This window comes from Durio zibethinus, chromosome 1 (assembly GCF_047325235.1).
Source record: "Durio zibethinus cultivar Kanyao isolate XHJ-2024 chromosome 1, ASM4732523v1, whole genome shotgun sequence".
Classification (NCBI taxonomy): Eukaryota; Viridiplantae; Streptophyta; class Magnoliopsida; order Malvales; family Malvaceae; genus Durio; species Durio zibethinus.
The window spans coordinates 37,959,811-37,974,559 of NC_143162.1; the positions used below are offsets into that span (position 1 = coordinate 37,959,811).

Sequence of the window (14,749 nt, forward strand, 5' to 3'; positions counted from 1 at the left end):
TAATTGTGTGAAAATCAAGGGTATAATTATGATAAGACTTTAAACATTAAAAAAAAACAAGTTGGTTTTTTTTCCTTTATTAATAATTTCCCTACTAAAAATGAAAAACAGGGTAGATGAATTGCTCTACGCGTTTCATAAATGCAAATAAATCACACAAATTAAGGTCTAATCAAGGTTAAATCGGAAAGTCCAGATAAGACCAAGTTGGACCCAAAGTGTCAGTGATTCAGACGATACTCCACCGAGTTAAGACAGACTTGAATCCAAAAGGGAAAGATGCTTTAGAATATACCCAAAGGCCAATCCTCGACTCCGAAGCCCATAGGGATAAACCATCCACCGCCCTTTCCTATATAAACCTGCTCTCCACCCCTTTTTCTTTCCCACAATTTAAATTTCCTCTCAAACCCGTCACACCGCCGACTTGTTTACTGTCTGACATTAACCCTACGTTTGAATAAATATTAATAAAAAAATAAAATAAAAAATACATATAACTTTTATTTAAATAATTAAAATTAATAAAAAAATTTTAATAATCATTATTTAAATAAAAAATAAAAAAATATTTATTATAATAATCTTTTAAAATTATAATATTTCATGATTTTAAAATACTTATGAATTATGATATATTTATTATTTTATTTGATTTCACAATTATTGTTACAATAATAATTTTTAATTAAATGAAATAAAAAAATATTTTATAAATATATATCGATAAATTTTAGATTAATTAATCATCTCATAAATCTAAAAAAATATATATTTATATTTAATCATTCATCAAAATTAAATCATTAAAAAAAATTTTTATTAAAAAAAATATATAAACTTTACTTTAAAAAAATAATTTTTAAAAAATTACAGAATAATTATATTTTGTTTAAATTCTTTTGTTAAATTTTTAATATTAATAAAAAATAAACATAATAATTTTTTTAAAAAAATATTTTTTAATTTTTTTTACTAATTTTTCTTTCAAATTAAGATATTAAAAAAAATTAAATTTATAAAAAAAAATCAAAAATTATTTATTTTTCACTTTCTTTTTAATTCAAAATTTATGCAAACCAAAAAAAATTTTGTTTCAATTACATTCTTTTACTTTACTTTCTTTCTCTCCCCTTAATTCAAAGACACTGTAAACTGTCAACAAAAAGACAACCTCTGTACATAATCCAACAGTAGTGAGTTCTTCAGCTTCTACCCTCTCTGAATCAGATCACGAACATCTCTTGGAGAAACTCCATGTCCTAAAGGTTAAAGAAACTCGATGTCCTAAAGGTTAAAGGCAGAGATAAACGTAAACTCGATGTCCTCAAGGTTAAAGGCAGAGATAAACGTGGCCGTAAGGTTCTTCTTATCATCGGCAAGCACTTTCCTGGTAAAAACCTTGTAACTCTATCATATGAATGTTCTCTTTTTGTGTTTCTTGGCTAATTTCGTTTATTTGTTTGATTAATGTAGTTGATTTTTTTCAATTGTAACAGCTCGGTTTGGTTAGCAGTGATGTTCTGAAGAAGTATTTGGAGGAGAATGTTTATCCCAAATTAGGGGCAGAGCCGTTCTCGGTGGTGTATGTGCACACTGATGTTCAAAGGAGTGAAAATTTCCCTGGAATCTCAGTACTTCGACAAATCTATGATGCTATTACGATCAACGTCAAGGACAAGGCTGTTTATTTCTTGCATCCTGGTTTACAGGTCAGACTCTTCCTTGCTACCTTTGGTCGTCTGTTTTTCAATGGAGGGTGAGGATCTCTTCCAATTACCATTAAAGTTTATTGCTCACTCTGCCCCATTTTGTGCATTGATAAATGATGATAATGACAAAAGATAATCAGGCCGATAGTGCTGTTGTGACTTTATTGCTCATCCAAGTCAACTTTTGAGCTTAAGGTTTTTTTATTTTTATTTTTATTTGAGTGATAGGCAGGTAAGGGTTATGAAATGGGTGTTCTGTTGGTTCACGCAGGTTGTACTCGAAGCTTAAATACGTGAGCAGGCTGGAGTTTCTGTGGGACCATGTGAGGAGGATGGAGATGGAACTACCAGAGTTTGTGCATGATCATGATGACGAGCGGGATTGCCGTCCCATGGTGGACTATGGATCAGAGAGCGACTACCCCAGAGGCTGCACTGCGCCGCCCTCAGTGGATCCCATTTCGATGTACTCTACGAGGTGCATAGCTTAAGCTTAGAGCGTCTGGATCGTGGAAGTGAAACTGTAGATCGTAGATTATCGTGGAATGGTCATTTGGGCCTTGCTTTTCTTGTGGGGATTGATTTGTGAGGGCCGTTTTGCTTTTGGATAGAGAGGCGTTTACAAGTTTCGTTGTACGAAGGGAAGGTTTGAAATGGAACCATGATTTCGGTGGGTAAGTGAACCAAAATCTATTATTGATTGGGCCACCGAGAAAACGCATTATGTAATTAGCAAACTAACCACAGCGCAAGAGCTCAAAAACATTGAGGTCCAAGACTTCTTCCCACTAAGTGCTGGTGTTTGTAAGCAAATTGAGGAAGAATTTTGTTTGCCTAGACAACTGTAACGAGGGAAAAAATAGTTTAATTTTTATTTCAAATCAAGTTCAAATTAAAAAAATAAAATTTAATTAAGTTTGAATCGAATTTTAAATCTCGAATTTTAAATCGAGTTCAAATTTGAGTTTAATATCATATTTACTCAAATTGAATCAATTGTATCCTTACTCATGATATTATCACCGGGGCAGGTGTGCCTTCATTTTTAGCAATGCTAAACAAATCAGGACAAATGTCAAATAATGGGTGTGCTTGTCCCTAGCCTGAACTGGAGTTACACTTGACACACAAGTCCTATCCACAAACCAACCTGGCAAAGGGATGACAAGTTGCAAATAATGTATTCTAGCCGTGATTACCGTAGTCACTTGTACAAGGAGGAGGGTGAAGAAGAAAGATCCTAAATATATATATAAAACAGCTTGATCTTGTTACTGCACAACCTTACAGGAAGACCACAAACCACAATACAAATGGGTTCAGAAAAAGCTCAAGAACCTGAAGCTGATACATAAGCTCTCACCTCCAACTAAAATATCCTTGCTGATGGGCACTTAAATTTTCACAGCTCCTATACGTAGCATATATCCGTGGCTATTATTAACAAGGACTTCTAAATGCGCTAATATACCTATAGCTATTATTAACAAGGACTTCTAGATGTGCTTCAAACGGATAAGAGTTGCATATCGTATCCCAGTGAAACACCATTTTTAACAAAGGCCTCTTGTTCTAGGGATATTGAGAACGTCTCTTAAACTAGCCAAGAGGTTGTCATTTGCAAATGCAGCACCCTATATGCTAAATTGCTCGTAGAAAGCACCTACAGCATTCCTCGTCTAGGCTCTGTCCATCACTAAGTTTCAGGTACAGAATCAGGACATCTCAATTCAGATTGGGTCAACTTTGAAGTTCTTACATTCCCATGTCTTGCCTTAACACATCCATTTTTCTATAAACAACCATCTGCATATTACCATGTCTGACCTTTCACATCCTATTGGAAATCTTATTATCACAACCATTCCTGCATTAATAAATACTATAGTCCATGAATATTATCAAAGAAATACCATTTCAGATAAATTACAATATCATTACAATCTATAAGGTCTCGACTCTCAAGCAATTGTTTGCTCAGATTTATACCTATACAAACATGTTAATCAGAAAGACGAACCAACATATTCTCATATTAGCATGGATTAGGTGTCACCCAAAGTGGTGTAAGCCAAGGTAATCGGAATAAAGAATTCCATGGATAACAAGGCAATGGCTCTATGATCCCATCCCATAACCTGTAAATACCAATATCATGTTCCCCAAAAGGACCATCATAGTTAGTTTCAGAGTAATCATCTGTAAAATATATGCAATTCCCCACACAACCTGTAAAATCAGAAGCTGACAACGATAATGAAGAATTTTCACCAATAAACAGCATCTTATCATCTAAACTTTTCACTCTCTCCAATGCGGTGCACTCCAAACTAGCCTATAAACCTCGAAAAGCTTAGTCCTATAGATCAAATACGACTGATCAGGCTCGAAATTGTTTTCAAGATCAACGTGGCGAGTAACGAGTAACAGTTCATCCCCAGAACTAACCAAATATTGCATATCACAGCTTAATTGTCTCGGTGTTTCGATAAATGGAACCCTGGGCGAATCACCGTGAACATCACAGATTGCAATCCCTCCATGTTTGTCAACTGCGTAACATAATCCCTTGCAATATATAACATCCTCAGAATAGGATTGCGCACCTTCGATAAAGCGCCAAGATTTGTCGCCATTTTTGCAATAAGCTAACTCACCGGTTTCATTAAGAATCGCAACCACCACGAAATGGAAGTCCTTGGACGGATTGGCGGAGAGGACGATTTTTTTAATGAAGGAATCTCGCATTTGCCCCAAATTGCGAATGTAAAGGTCACCGGAAGGGGATCGGAAGGAATATTCCTTCCCGATGTCGGAGTAGTTAAAGCTGTCCACGTTGGGGAAAGCGGAGAGAGGAGGGAGGTGGAGCTTGGCTCGTGAGAGAGGGTTTAGGAGGAGAATAGACGGGGATTCATCGAGGATAATGAGCCAGCCGTGGGAAGAGCCGCAGTAGCGTTTGTTAGGGTTGGAGGATTCGGGGAGGGAGAGGTATCGGACTTTGTTGTTAGAGAGATCGTAAAAGGCGCGGTGAGGTTGGTGAAATTGAGAAGGAGGTAGCATGAGCCAGGGGAGCTGAGGAAGGAGGTGGAGAGGAGTTTTAGGGATTGAGGACCGCCAGCTGCGGCACATGGCTCGGCAACGTAGTAATCGGTGTAGAACTTGAGGTGTTCGACGATGGATTCTAGGAGGTCTGGCGTAAGTTTGGTCCAGTCAACGCCCATTTTATAGTAATATTAATATATCAAAGTGTAAAGCTTATCACTGAAATTTTCTCGCATACTAGGGGATTTTCTACAAGAATTTGAGTTTTTTCCTATCAAATTTTTGCAGGGAAAAGAAAATTCTCCTTTGAGTAATCGATCAACGGAGGATGGTGAGCCGGCTGGTGTAAACCAAATAGAAGCTCGTCTTTTGATAATCTTCTTCGAGTGCCACGTAGATTAGTAATTGCAATAAAATGGCTTCTCATGAAAAGAAAACGTTTCGTCTAGCCTGATTTGAGATGGGCCTTGAAATTGGCCCCAAAATATAGTTCTGGACTTCTGATCCGACAAATCGCAAGTTTCCTTGTTCCTCAAGCTTTTGGAAGTCCTCATCCCGCTAGGACTAGCTAGGACAGATTCTTTATGTATACAGGCAAGCAGGCAGGCATCGACAGTGTAAAGCCTATTACTCATTGATAGACTCTTTTTATATACAGGCAGGCAGGCAGGCATTTACTCTCTCTTTAGTGTCATTGTTTAGGCCAAGGGCTTCAGTTTTGTTCTCAAGATTCTAGTAATGGAGAGTTCGACACAAGCAGAAGACCGCCCGTGGCTGGCCCTTCCCTACCATTCCAACCGAGGCAAGGAATGTTCCATGAGTTTTAAAAGCGTTTCAAGCAACAAAGTTTACGATCATGTCCTTGCATGCGCTGGTCGAAAGAACATATGTGGATCCTCATCAGGTTTTCTCATCATGGTCGATGAAACTTCAGAGATTACCATGATCGACCCTCTTACCAATGCTCGGTTTATACTACCCCCAATCCTAACTTCATTGGAGGCTAAACACTCCACCGATATTGACTCTGCCAAGAGCCTTGATGCACGAAAATACCCTGTTCATAAAGCTGTACTCTCTTCCCCTCCTGATTGCAATCCCTACGACTATATTCTCCTGGTTATATATGGAGAGGAACGGGAACTAGCTTACTACAATGCATTGAGTCAAAATTGGATTAAGATACAAGAAGCTGGACGTTATTATGATGATATTATCTTTCATATGGGAGAATTTTATGCTGTGGATGAGTACGGAAAAGTGATCCTTTGTCAGCCTGGTTTTCCTCCTAACATTGACGAAATTGCAATGCCATGGCTTCTTCGAGGAAACAAGATTTATCTTGTGGGCATAGGGAACGAATTATGTGTAGTTGTTAGATTTTTGAAGGATAACCCTGATGTGGGCTATAAAACTTACAATTTTGAAGTATACTTGTTGGAGTCCTACGAGGAAAGAATGCATATGGGAAAAATAGATAACTGGGTATTTTTCTTAGGTCAAAACGGGTCAATGGCACTACCAACTAAAGTTGTCAAGGGACTCAAAGGTAACTGCATTTACTTCACGGACGACAATTTGGAAGCATACAAGTATGGAGTCATTGGCGGCCACGATTTAGGTGTGTTTGACAGGGGAGAAGAGAGGTTCCAGCCATTACAATGCTGTCAGCGTAGAATACAGTCTGCCTGGCCACGACCAGTCTGGTTGACACAATAGTTAATGGATTTTTCTCATGAATTGGAACATAAAAATTTAGACAATAGTTTAATTTTTGTTAACAGCAGACTTGGCTGTTCTTTTATAATCAATTTATAAAGAATTTCTGTTTGTTTCAGTTCATGTGATCGCCATCCTAATCGATCCCTTTTGTTCAGATTTTACTGTTATATTTGCTTAATGCTGTCTTCTATATTCAGAAGATAAATATGCAACTGTTAAACCAGTCCATTCTAATTCTCCTGGGGTTTATCATGTCAGCTCAATTAAAGGTTATTAAGGTTGTGTGTAACCGCTCACCGTTCCGTTGTTAAGGTTCGGTTGTTAATCAATCCCCTAATAAAACCCTTGGATAAATGAGGTACATACTAGTCAACAACGGTTTGCTTGAAGGAATGATCCTAGCCTTTGGTCAACTGCCACAGTTGCCGGTAGACCTCATAACAATCGTTGAGTGCCAGGTCATTACAGAAGGTGAGTTTTACCTGTGTGCTAAAGCCTATACTAAACGAACCGTCTGATTTTCCAAAGGGCCACGGCTACTGCAAGTAGCAGCATTCATGCATACCCAAACATTTTATCTTTACACAAAGAAAAGAGGACCTGATTTGAGATTAATGAAAGGCTAGATCCTGTATTTCCATAAAAACATTAATGGCGGCATTTCTACTCTCTTGTTGCTCTTCAAAGACTATAATCTGGCATATCATGCCAATTGCAGGGTTTGAAAACCAACTTGATCCCTGACTTTTATACTGAGTGTATCTAGCACAGAATGAGATACTAAAAGCATTTGAATTTGCCACTTGTTCATAAAGATACAAATCCCGATGTTAAATTAAGTTGCGTTACTATGTTGAAAATTATGTAGAAAAGAATTAAGCAAAGAATGAGATAAATTATCAAATACAAGCAGCAATTAATTCCTGATCATTATAAGAAGTTGCAGAAACTGAATCAGAGGGTTGGTAACCTTCATCCTTCATTTGTTTGCTTAACATCCATAGCTCTTCACGTATCACTTTTATTTCTGGATGCATCTGGTCTCCTACAACGAACACATGAACCCCGCCTTTAAGTTCAATCCAGCTACATCCAGGTTTCTTGTTCACCCCTCTAAGTCTCATCATCCTTCTGACTCTCTCCACGTCTTCCAACCTGCCCAAGGCTACATAGATACTTGACAATAAAACATAAGCAGATGATTCTTGAGATCCCAACTCCATTAGTTTCTCTCCTGCATATGCCCCCAGTTCATAATTGCGGAAGTTCCGACAAGCACTTAATAGAATACGCCATAAACACATGCCATGGTCTATGGTAGCTGATTCAATAAATTCCTTAGCTTCATCGAGCTTCCCTGCACGGCCCAGCATATCAACCATGCAAGCATGGTGCTCAACTCTTGGAACAATTCCAAATTTATCAGACATCATGCTGAAATAAGCCCTACCTCTTTCCACCAATCCCATGTGGCTACAAGCAGAAATAATGTTAACAAATGTAACATAGTCTGGTTCTGTGCCTTCCAGCAGCATCTCCTCAAAAAGCTCAAGAGCTTCATTACCATGCCCATTCTGAGCAAGCCCTGATATCATTGCATTCCATGACACTATATCTCTCCATGGCATCCTCCTAAAGACAAGGCTCCCATCTTCCAGATTCCCACACTTTGCATACATGGTTGAAAGAGCACTTCCAACTGGAACCTCCAAACCAAATCCATGCTTAATGGTGCAGGCATGGATTTGCTTTCCTTGCTCTAAAGCAGCAAGACATGAACAAGCTTTAAGAATACTAGCCATTGTAAGCTCATTAGGCATAATCCCCTCAATCCTCATTCTACCATACAAATTCATTGCATTTTCATTCTCCCCATTTTGTACGTATCCTCCAATCATGGAAGTCCACAATACCATATCAGGTTCTTGTAAATAATCAAACCCCTTCCGAGCATCTAATATACTACCACATTTTGCATACATATCAACCAAAGCTGTCATTATGTATACTTGTGATTCATATCCCAATTTCAACAAGTAACCATGCACTTGCTTTCCCTCTTCAATAGTACTGATATCGCTACAAGCATTAAGAACCCCAACAAGGGTAAATTCACTAGGCATTATCCCAGCAAAATGCATACTCGATAACAACTTGAGAGCCTTTAAGGAATCCCCACTTTGTGCATAACCAGTGATCATTGCTGACCATGTAATCGAATTTTTATCACCTGATAATTCAAATGTCTTAAGTGCATCATCCAAGCTCCCACATTTCCCATACATTGTAACAAGAGCATTCCCAACAGATACAAACACTAATAAACCATTTTTAACCGTGAGGCTATGTATTTGCCTACCAGTTTTAAGAACCTTAGGATCAGCCAAAGCGCTTAGGACGCTAGACAATACATACTCGTTCTCCTTCTCATCTTCTTGGCGCATTAAATCAAAAAGTTCAAAGGACTCCACAGCAGACCTCTGCATTGCGTACCCAGAAATCATAGTAGCCCAAGAAACCGAATTCCTCTCTGGCATTTGATCAAACACCTTCCGAGCCTCAGACAAAACACCAGATTTGCAGTACATATTAAGAAGAGAACTCCCAACAAAGATGTCATGAAAGCTGTCGGTTTTAATTGCGAGTGTATGAGCTTGCAGCCCGCTAAAAACATCCAACAAGTTTGATGCAGCTGTGAAAACGCCAGCGAAGGTGTGGGCATTAGGCAAGACATTCTCTGCTCGCATTCGCTGAAAGAGTTCCATGACAAACGAGGATCCTGTCGGGCCTTGTTGAGAGTACCCATTGATAAGACAGTTCCATGAGACAACATCTTTGTCTTGTATATTTTCAAATACACGTTTGGCTTTGGATAAGTCCCCGCATTTGGCGTACAAGTTGACGAGGCTGTTCGAAAGGTACACGCAAGAAGATGAGCCACTTTGTACTATTCGACCGTGGACTGCACGACCTCTCAGCAGGTTTTTCTGTTTGGTACATTGAACAAGTTCCAAAAAAAAGGAGCGGTATCGAGTTGAAGTCATCAACTCTTTCTTGCCTTCGGCTTTCTATGAAGAAACATCGTTCAATCGAAAGCAGCAATGCCAAGAGGAGTGTAAAAGAAATTCAATCTCGGGAAGTTAACGGATGCACTTTGGGCTAGCCCATGAAGGCTCAATGAATCGCTTTCTTGCCTACAATTAGCCCAGCCAAGATATGGACCCGGCGTCTACTTGATGCTTAAGCTTCCTTTGCGATCCTAACCGTTAACTGCCGTTCCTCGATGGGCAAATTTCAAAATCTCAGCCATCCAGAGTATTTTCAAACTCGCAATTCCTCTGACCTCTCCTCCCCTATGTCTCACATCACAATCGAACGTCCTGACTCAGTGACTCGAGCTGCCCGCTATTTACCGTTGAAAATATGAATATATTCTCTCCCATTTTAAAAGCTGATTCCCTTTCTATCAATCACCCCCACAGCCTTTTTCTTTCTGCCAAATTCGGAATCGTTGGTCGTGGCTGAGGATTTCAATGTTCCCTCCATTTCCCTATTCTTTTCGTTGCGTGATTCCAATTCCCGGGTCATTGTCCAATTCCTCCTTTTTTTCTTCTTCCTCCATCTATTTATAGGCTGAAAACGCGAGAACAAATCACGCTGCGATCGCAACCTCACTTTTTCTTGGTATTTGCTTTCTTCTATAAGTCTTCTTCTCTGTTCATAAATTGCTACACTCACTTTCTTTTCAACGTTGCCGCGTTTATTGCAAGTTTAAAAGTTTGTTACTCGTCAACAGGAAAGAATTTATGTATATAAGCGAAAGTTGAGGTTATAAACATGGTGTTGTTTGCTGATGCAGGGTATTTCTGTAGTCCATTTTCCACGATCCAGCGTCAGATTTGGGCCGCAACCACTTGATTTGATATGGGTAACATGAATAACGTAATTTTCTTCCACCAATTCTTGCTCTTTTCCCTTCTTTTTATGACTTTTTTTTTTGCTTTCCTTTTTCCAAGATAGCAACTTTTTATCTTTTTTAATTGTTTAACTTAGAGCTATCAATTTTCTCTGATGTCACATTTTGTTGAAATGCAGAGTGTTGAGGAAAGCACTGATCTTGGTATGCTTTTGTTTTCCTTTGCATATGTGTTGCTTTTTCTTTCTGTTATTTCGTTGTTTATCCTATCCTGGAATTATGATTTGGATTTTGGTTGCTGGATATGGGAATTCTTTAATGGCACCTTAGAGCTGGAGTTGCTTAGGTTTCTTTATTTCTTGTTGACTAGAAAGCAATTACAACTGAATTTCATAAGCATGGTCTACCATTTAGAGGTATATATATTGTGAATACTGACTTAGGGTCTATGACGATTTATTTTCTACTACAATTTTATCAATGATGGATATCTTAAGATGGAGAATTGTCAGATTTTGTTCCTTCTTACAAATGGTCTAAAGGGAAAAAAACAATTTGGAAGAGAAAATTTAAAGTATGCTCTTTTGGATTTAATTTCAGGTACTGTGTTGCGCAAGGGAAGGGAAATCCTTTTGCAGGTAAATTTGACAATGTTTATAATTTTCTTTTACATGAATTTGGAGACTTTATTAATGTTTTTTGGGTTTGTATGTGTTAATTCATAATCTTCTGATGTAATAAGGTACATTTTACATAAAATTGGACTGACCTCTTTTCTTATCGGTATGGTTGTCTCTGTTTTAAAGTCACCGAGTTACTATAGTACGTGGAATAGTTGCATAAAATTCTTCATAAAAAAGTTAGGTTTGACTACTGAAGCTAAGGAAGAACTTTAAAGTTGTTTAATTTGTTCAAACAGGGTTTTAACTGGGAGTCACACAAATATGACTGGTGGAGAAACTTGGAAAAGAAAGTTCCTGACATTGCAAAGTCTGGGTTTACATCTGTATGGTTGCCACCAGCAGTTAATTCCTTTTCACCAGAAGGTTAGAGAAAATTTTTCTTCAAAGCATGAGCTAGTTTCTTAGCAATTGTGCACATGCCTGACCAGGATTTATATTTTTGTATATGTTTTCCTCGTCTTATTACAGGGTACCTTCCCCAAAACCTTTATTCACTCAATTCTTCATATGGCTCTGAGCAGCTGTTGAAGGCTTTACTCAATAAACTGAAGCAGTACAAAGTTAGAGCGATGGCTGACATAGTAATCAACCATCGCATTGGAACTACTCAAGGACATGGAGGAATTTATAACCGTTATGATGGAATTCCACTAGCATGGGATGAGCATGCTGTCACATCTTGTACTGGTGGATTGGTAAGGATATTCATACAAAACTAATGCTCAATATATTTGCACTGCATCTTTGATGCTTTATGTTACTTGGCCTTAAATGATATTTCCTGCTGTAATTGCAGATACATACTGAATTGTAAGATATTTTCTGACCTCATATATATGTCTCAGGGTAACCGAAGCACTGGAGACAACTTCCATGGGGTTCCAAATATTGATCACAGCCAACATTTTGTTCGTAAGGACATCATAGGATGGCTGCAGTGGTTGCGTAGTGTTGGCTTTCAAGATTTTCGCTTTGACTTTGCAAGGGGGTAATTACAATTCTGTACTTGTTGGTTATTGTTGTCTCTCAATGATCTGCTTTCCATCACAGTATTTATGTTGGTATAATGTTTCATTCAGTTATGCAGCAAAATATGTCAAAGAATATATTGAAGGAGCAAAGCCTATATTTTCTGTTGGCGAGCATTGGAATTCTTGCAACTACAATGGCTATGGATTAGACTACAACCAAGGTAATGAATTAATCTGTTTTTCAAATTTGAGACCATCCATAAAAGGAATCCATCGATAAAGCTATCGATATATCTATGAGCTGACTGGTTAAATATGATATTCAGTAGCATCTGGCATGTCTGTGTTATTACATTATATTCACAACCTCTACTGCAGATAGCCATAGGCAAAGGATCATTAATTGGATTGATGCCACGGGACAACTTTCAACTGCATTTGACTTCACAACGAAGGGGATTCTTCAGGTAGTCCAATTAATAATATACTATTATTTACCCAGAGAACAGGACTGCCATTTTTATCTAATGTGGCACCATATTCTGCTAATGATGATAATGCCAGTGTCTTCAAAAAATTCTCTTCTATATTTATTTAGATTCCTACTTCTCCGTCTTTCCCTGGTTAAGACCTGCCACCATCTAATGTTTCATCAATTCAATATGAAGTAAGATTTTTGTCTTTCAATTTCTGTTAGTATAAACTTAACTGTAACTTTGCAGGAAGCTGTAAAGGGGCAGTTCTGGCGCCTGCGTGACTCTCAAGGGAAGCCACCAGGTGTAATGGGGCTGTGGCCCTCAAGGGCTGTCACATTTATCGATAACCATGACACAGGCTCAACACAGGTACTAGAAATTTCTTTATATATTGCAACTGTCAACTTGGATGGCTGTGAGGGTAATATAAGAGCAAATAAGTCTTGCTTATGACATGCAGCTTTTGGATACTGATACTCTTGAGTCTTTATTTTGGGATCCCACTTTTTCACGTTTGCTTTGGCTGGGCCGTAATGTGGTCTATTTTCACTGACATGAAATGATGTCCTTGCAATTTTAAACCATCAAGTCAAAAGAAAACATGTGTACTCTTGCTTAAATAGATTGACACCTCTGAGAAACCTTCAGTATGAAGAGCTAGAAATGCCTATCTGGTCAACATATAACCTGAGTTTTAAGAATAAAGGGTTTCGGGTTTACTCCTAGTAGTGGTAAGCCTGAATTGGTGGTAAGGGATTCAGTCTGCTGAACATTTTCAATGAGAAGTATTTTTTAATTTCCATAATCCTGCAATTTATGGTAACATTCAAAATCCATATCTTCTCAATTTGGATTGTACTCATGCTGCAAAATGTTTTATTCTTGCAGGCTCACTGGCCTTTCCCCTCGAATCATATAATGGAGGTATGAGTTGCTGTTTGTTGCATATACTCAACAGCGCAAGATGACTTGCATCACAATTTCCTGTGTTAGTTTTGGCATTATTAACTCATGTTATAAGACCAAGGGGCAAGGACACCTTTTGTTTTCTATTAACCTTTTCAATGGTTATGAAGTTTTAACTTTTATCTTCAAAGTAATGTTTTTAGTGTCATTCTTTGTTCACAAAGCTGGTGAAAACTTTTGTGATTCTTGATATGGATATTTGTTTAAGTTATGGTTCCATGATTTCCTACAGGGTTACGCATATATACTTACACATCCAGGAATACCCACAATTTTTTATGATCACTTTTATGATTGGGGCGATTCCATTCATGAACAAGTTGTTAAATTGGTATGCTACACAGCCTTTTACATGTATTAGTTTGGCTTGCCAAGAAAATATCTTTTGCTGAACGCTTTGAAATTTTGCATGCAGATGGACATTAGAAGGCGTCAAGATATTCACAGCCGGTCATCTGTTAGAATTCTGGAGGCCCAAAACAACCTCTATTCCGCAATTATTGGAGAAAAAGTATGCATGAAGATTGGGGATGGTTCATGGTGTCCAACTGGCAGCGAGTGGACGCTAGCAACGAGTGGACAAAGATATGCAGTATGGCAAAAGCAATGATTCCTGTACCTTCTTTCTTTTTCATATAATTGGATCCCCCCCTACTGGGGAATGGATGATACCACTTTTAATTTGGCATGATAGCTACTACTTGTATTGCGTAAATAAAGCATCCCATCTCCAAATTTGTATTGGAAATCATTGGTGATGCTTTTATTTATTTGTCTGAGATTAACTGCATTTACTATCAATAAAACTATAAAGCATTTTGTTCCTAACGTCGACACGCATCTATGCAATTTAAAACTTGGAGTTCTCTTTCTTTGGTCCCTTTTATATCAACCTAGAGAACCCAATTATAAGAGTAATTGCAAGAATACTGACATGTACATCATATGCAGTAGAAAGAGGCTTTTGTTTCGTGGGAAATGCATTGTGGTCATACAAATAGGTTGAAAGTAATAGAAATTGATTTTAACAAGGCAATGAGAAAAGAATATTAAAAATGGAGGAATATGAGAAAAACGAAGATAAAAAATGCTTTACTGAGTAATGATTATGCAGCTAAATCTTCATCTAGTTGACTTGTAATGCTTCATCTCTTTGAGTAAGGGCTGACTACAAGTTAAGGTGAAGCACGAAAAGGAGCTGCAGACAAGTTTTCAACGGCACAAACAGTGACAAAGAATGGCTAACGGACTAGACATGAAA

At 37.9% G+C, this 14,749-nt stretch overlaps 4 protein-coding genes and 1 pseudogene across 7 annotated transcripts; 3 read left to right on the forward strand and 2 right to left on the reverse strand.

The window, feature by feature from the left end:
* The first annotated feature begins 1,135 nt into the window (after nt 1-1,135).
* LOC111310866 (uncharacterized) lies at nt 1,136-2,592 on the forward strand. 3 transcript variants are annotated; one of them, XM_089768548.1, is made up of 3 exons: nt 1,136-1,393; nt 1,500-1,712; nt 1,984-2,592. In XM_089768548.1, exons 1-3 carry the CDS (start codon nt 1,322-1,324, stop codon nt 1,999-2,001), a joined length of 303 nt encoding a protein of 100 aa, XP_089624674.1. In that variant the 5' UTR covers nt 1,136-1,321; the 3' UTR covers nt 2,002-2,592. The 3 variants fall into 3 exon arrangements, with proteins under 3 accessions (XP_089624674.1, XP_089624621.1, XP_089624643.1); XM_089768495.1 differs by having other exon boundaries at nt 1,136-1,712; XM_089768517.1 differs by having other exon boundaries at nt 1,500-2,592.
* Nucleotides 2,593-3,610: 1,018 nt separating this feature from the next.
* On the reverse strand, nt 3,611-5,072 carry LOC111312864 (F-box protein SKIP23-like; annotated as a pseudogene).
* A 298-nt stretch (nt 5,073-5,370) lies between these two features.
* On the forward strand, nt 5,371-6,552 carry LOC111312865 (F-box protein SKIP23-like). The gene has a single exon (XM_022913553.2). The coding sequence runs from the start codon at nt 5,493-5,495 to the stop codon at nt 6,471-6,473; it is 981 nt and encodes a 326-aa protein (XP_022769288.1). The 5' UTR covers nt 5,371-5,492; the 3' UTR covers nt 6,474-6,552.
* Nucleotides 6,553-7,254: 702 nt separating this feature from the next.
* On the reverse strand, nt 7,255-9,711 carry LOC111312867 (Tetratricopeptide repeat (TPR)-like superfamily protein). The gene has a single exon (XM_022913554.2). The coding sequence runs from the start codon at nt 9,518-9,520 to the stop codon at nt 7,376-7,378; it is 2,145 nt and encodes a 714-aa protein (XP_022769289.2). The 5' UTR covers nt 9,521-9,711; the 3' UTR covers nt 7,255-7,375.
* A 218-nt stretch (nt 9,712-9,929) lies between these two features.
* On the forward strand, nt 9,930-14,316 carry AMY2 (alpha-amylase-like 2). Of its 2 annotated transcripts, XM_022913556.2 has the most exons (13): nt 9,930-10,160; nt 10,336-10,418; nt 10,572-10,596; nt 10,993-11,030; nt 11,312-11,438; nt 11,544-11,770; nt 11,921-12,063; nt 12,155-12,267; nt 12,425-12,513; nt 12,769-12,891; nt 13,411-13,446; nt 13,721-13,819; nt 13,904-14,316. In XM_022913556.2, exons 2-13 carry the CDS (start codon nt 10,401-10,403, stop codon nt 14,096-14,098), a joined length of 1,233 nt encoding a protein of 410 aa, XP_022769291.1. In that variant the 5' UTR covers nt 9,930-10,160; nt 10,336-10,400; the 3' UTR covers nt 14,099-14,316. The 2 variants fall into 2 exon arrangements, with proteins under 2 accessions (XP_022769291.1, XP_022769290.1); XM_022913555.2 differs by lacking the exons at nt 9,930-10,160; nt 10,336-10,418 and having other exon boundaries at nt 10,533-10,596.
* Nucleotides 14,317-14,749: the final 433 nt, after the last annotated feature.

Coding starts and splice junctions, on each gene's coding strand:
- LOC111312867 (XM_022913554.2), bottom strand. CDS start 9,520: ATGACTTCAACTCGATACCGCTCCTTTTTTTTGGAACTTGTTCAATGT.
- LOC111310866 (XM_089768495.1), top strand. CDS start 1,588: ATGTGCACACTGATGTTCAAAGGAGTGAAAATTTCCCTGGAATCTCAG. Junction 1,713..1,983: donor TCTTGCATCCTGGTTTACAG/GTCAGACTCTTC, acceptor TGGTTCACGCAG/GTTGTACTCGAAGCTTAAAT.
- AMY2 (XM_022913555.2), top strand. CDS start 10,548: ATGTCACATTTTGTTGAAATGCAGAGTGTTGAGGAAAGCACTGATCTT. Junction 11,031..11,311: donor GAAGGGAAATCCTTTTGCAG/GTAAATTTGACA, acceptor TTGTTCAAACAG/GGTTTTAACTGGGAGTCACA. Junction 12,268..12,424: donor TGGATTAGACTACAACCAAG/GTAATGAATTAA, acceptor CCTCTACTGCAG/ATAGCCATAGGCAAAGGATC.
- LOC111312865 (XM_022913553.2), top strand. CDS start 5,493: ATGGAGAGTTCGACACAAGCAGAAGACCGCCCGTGGCTGGCCCTTCCC.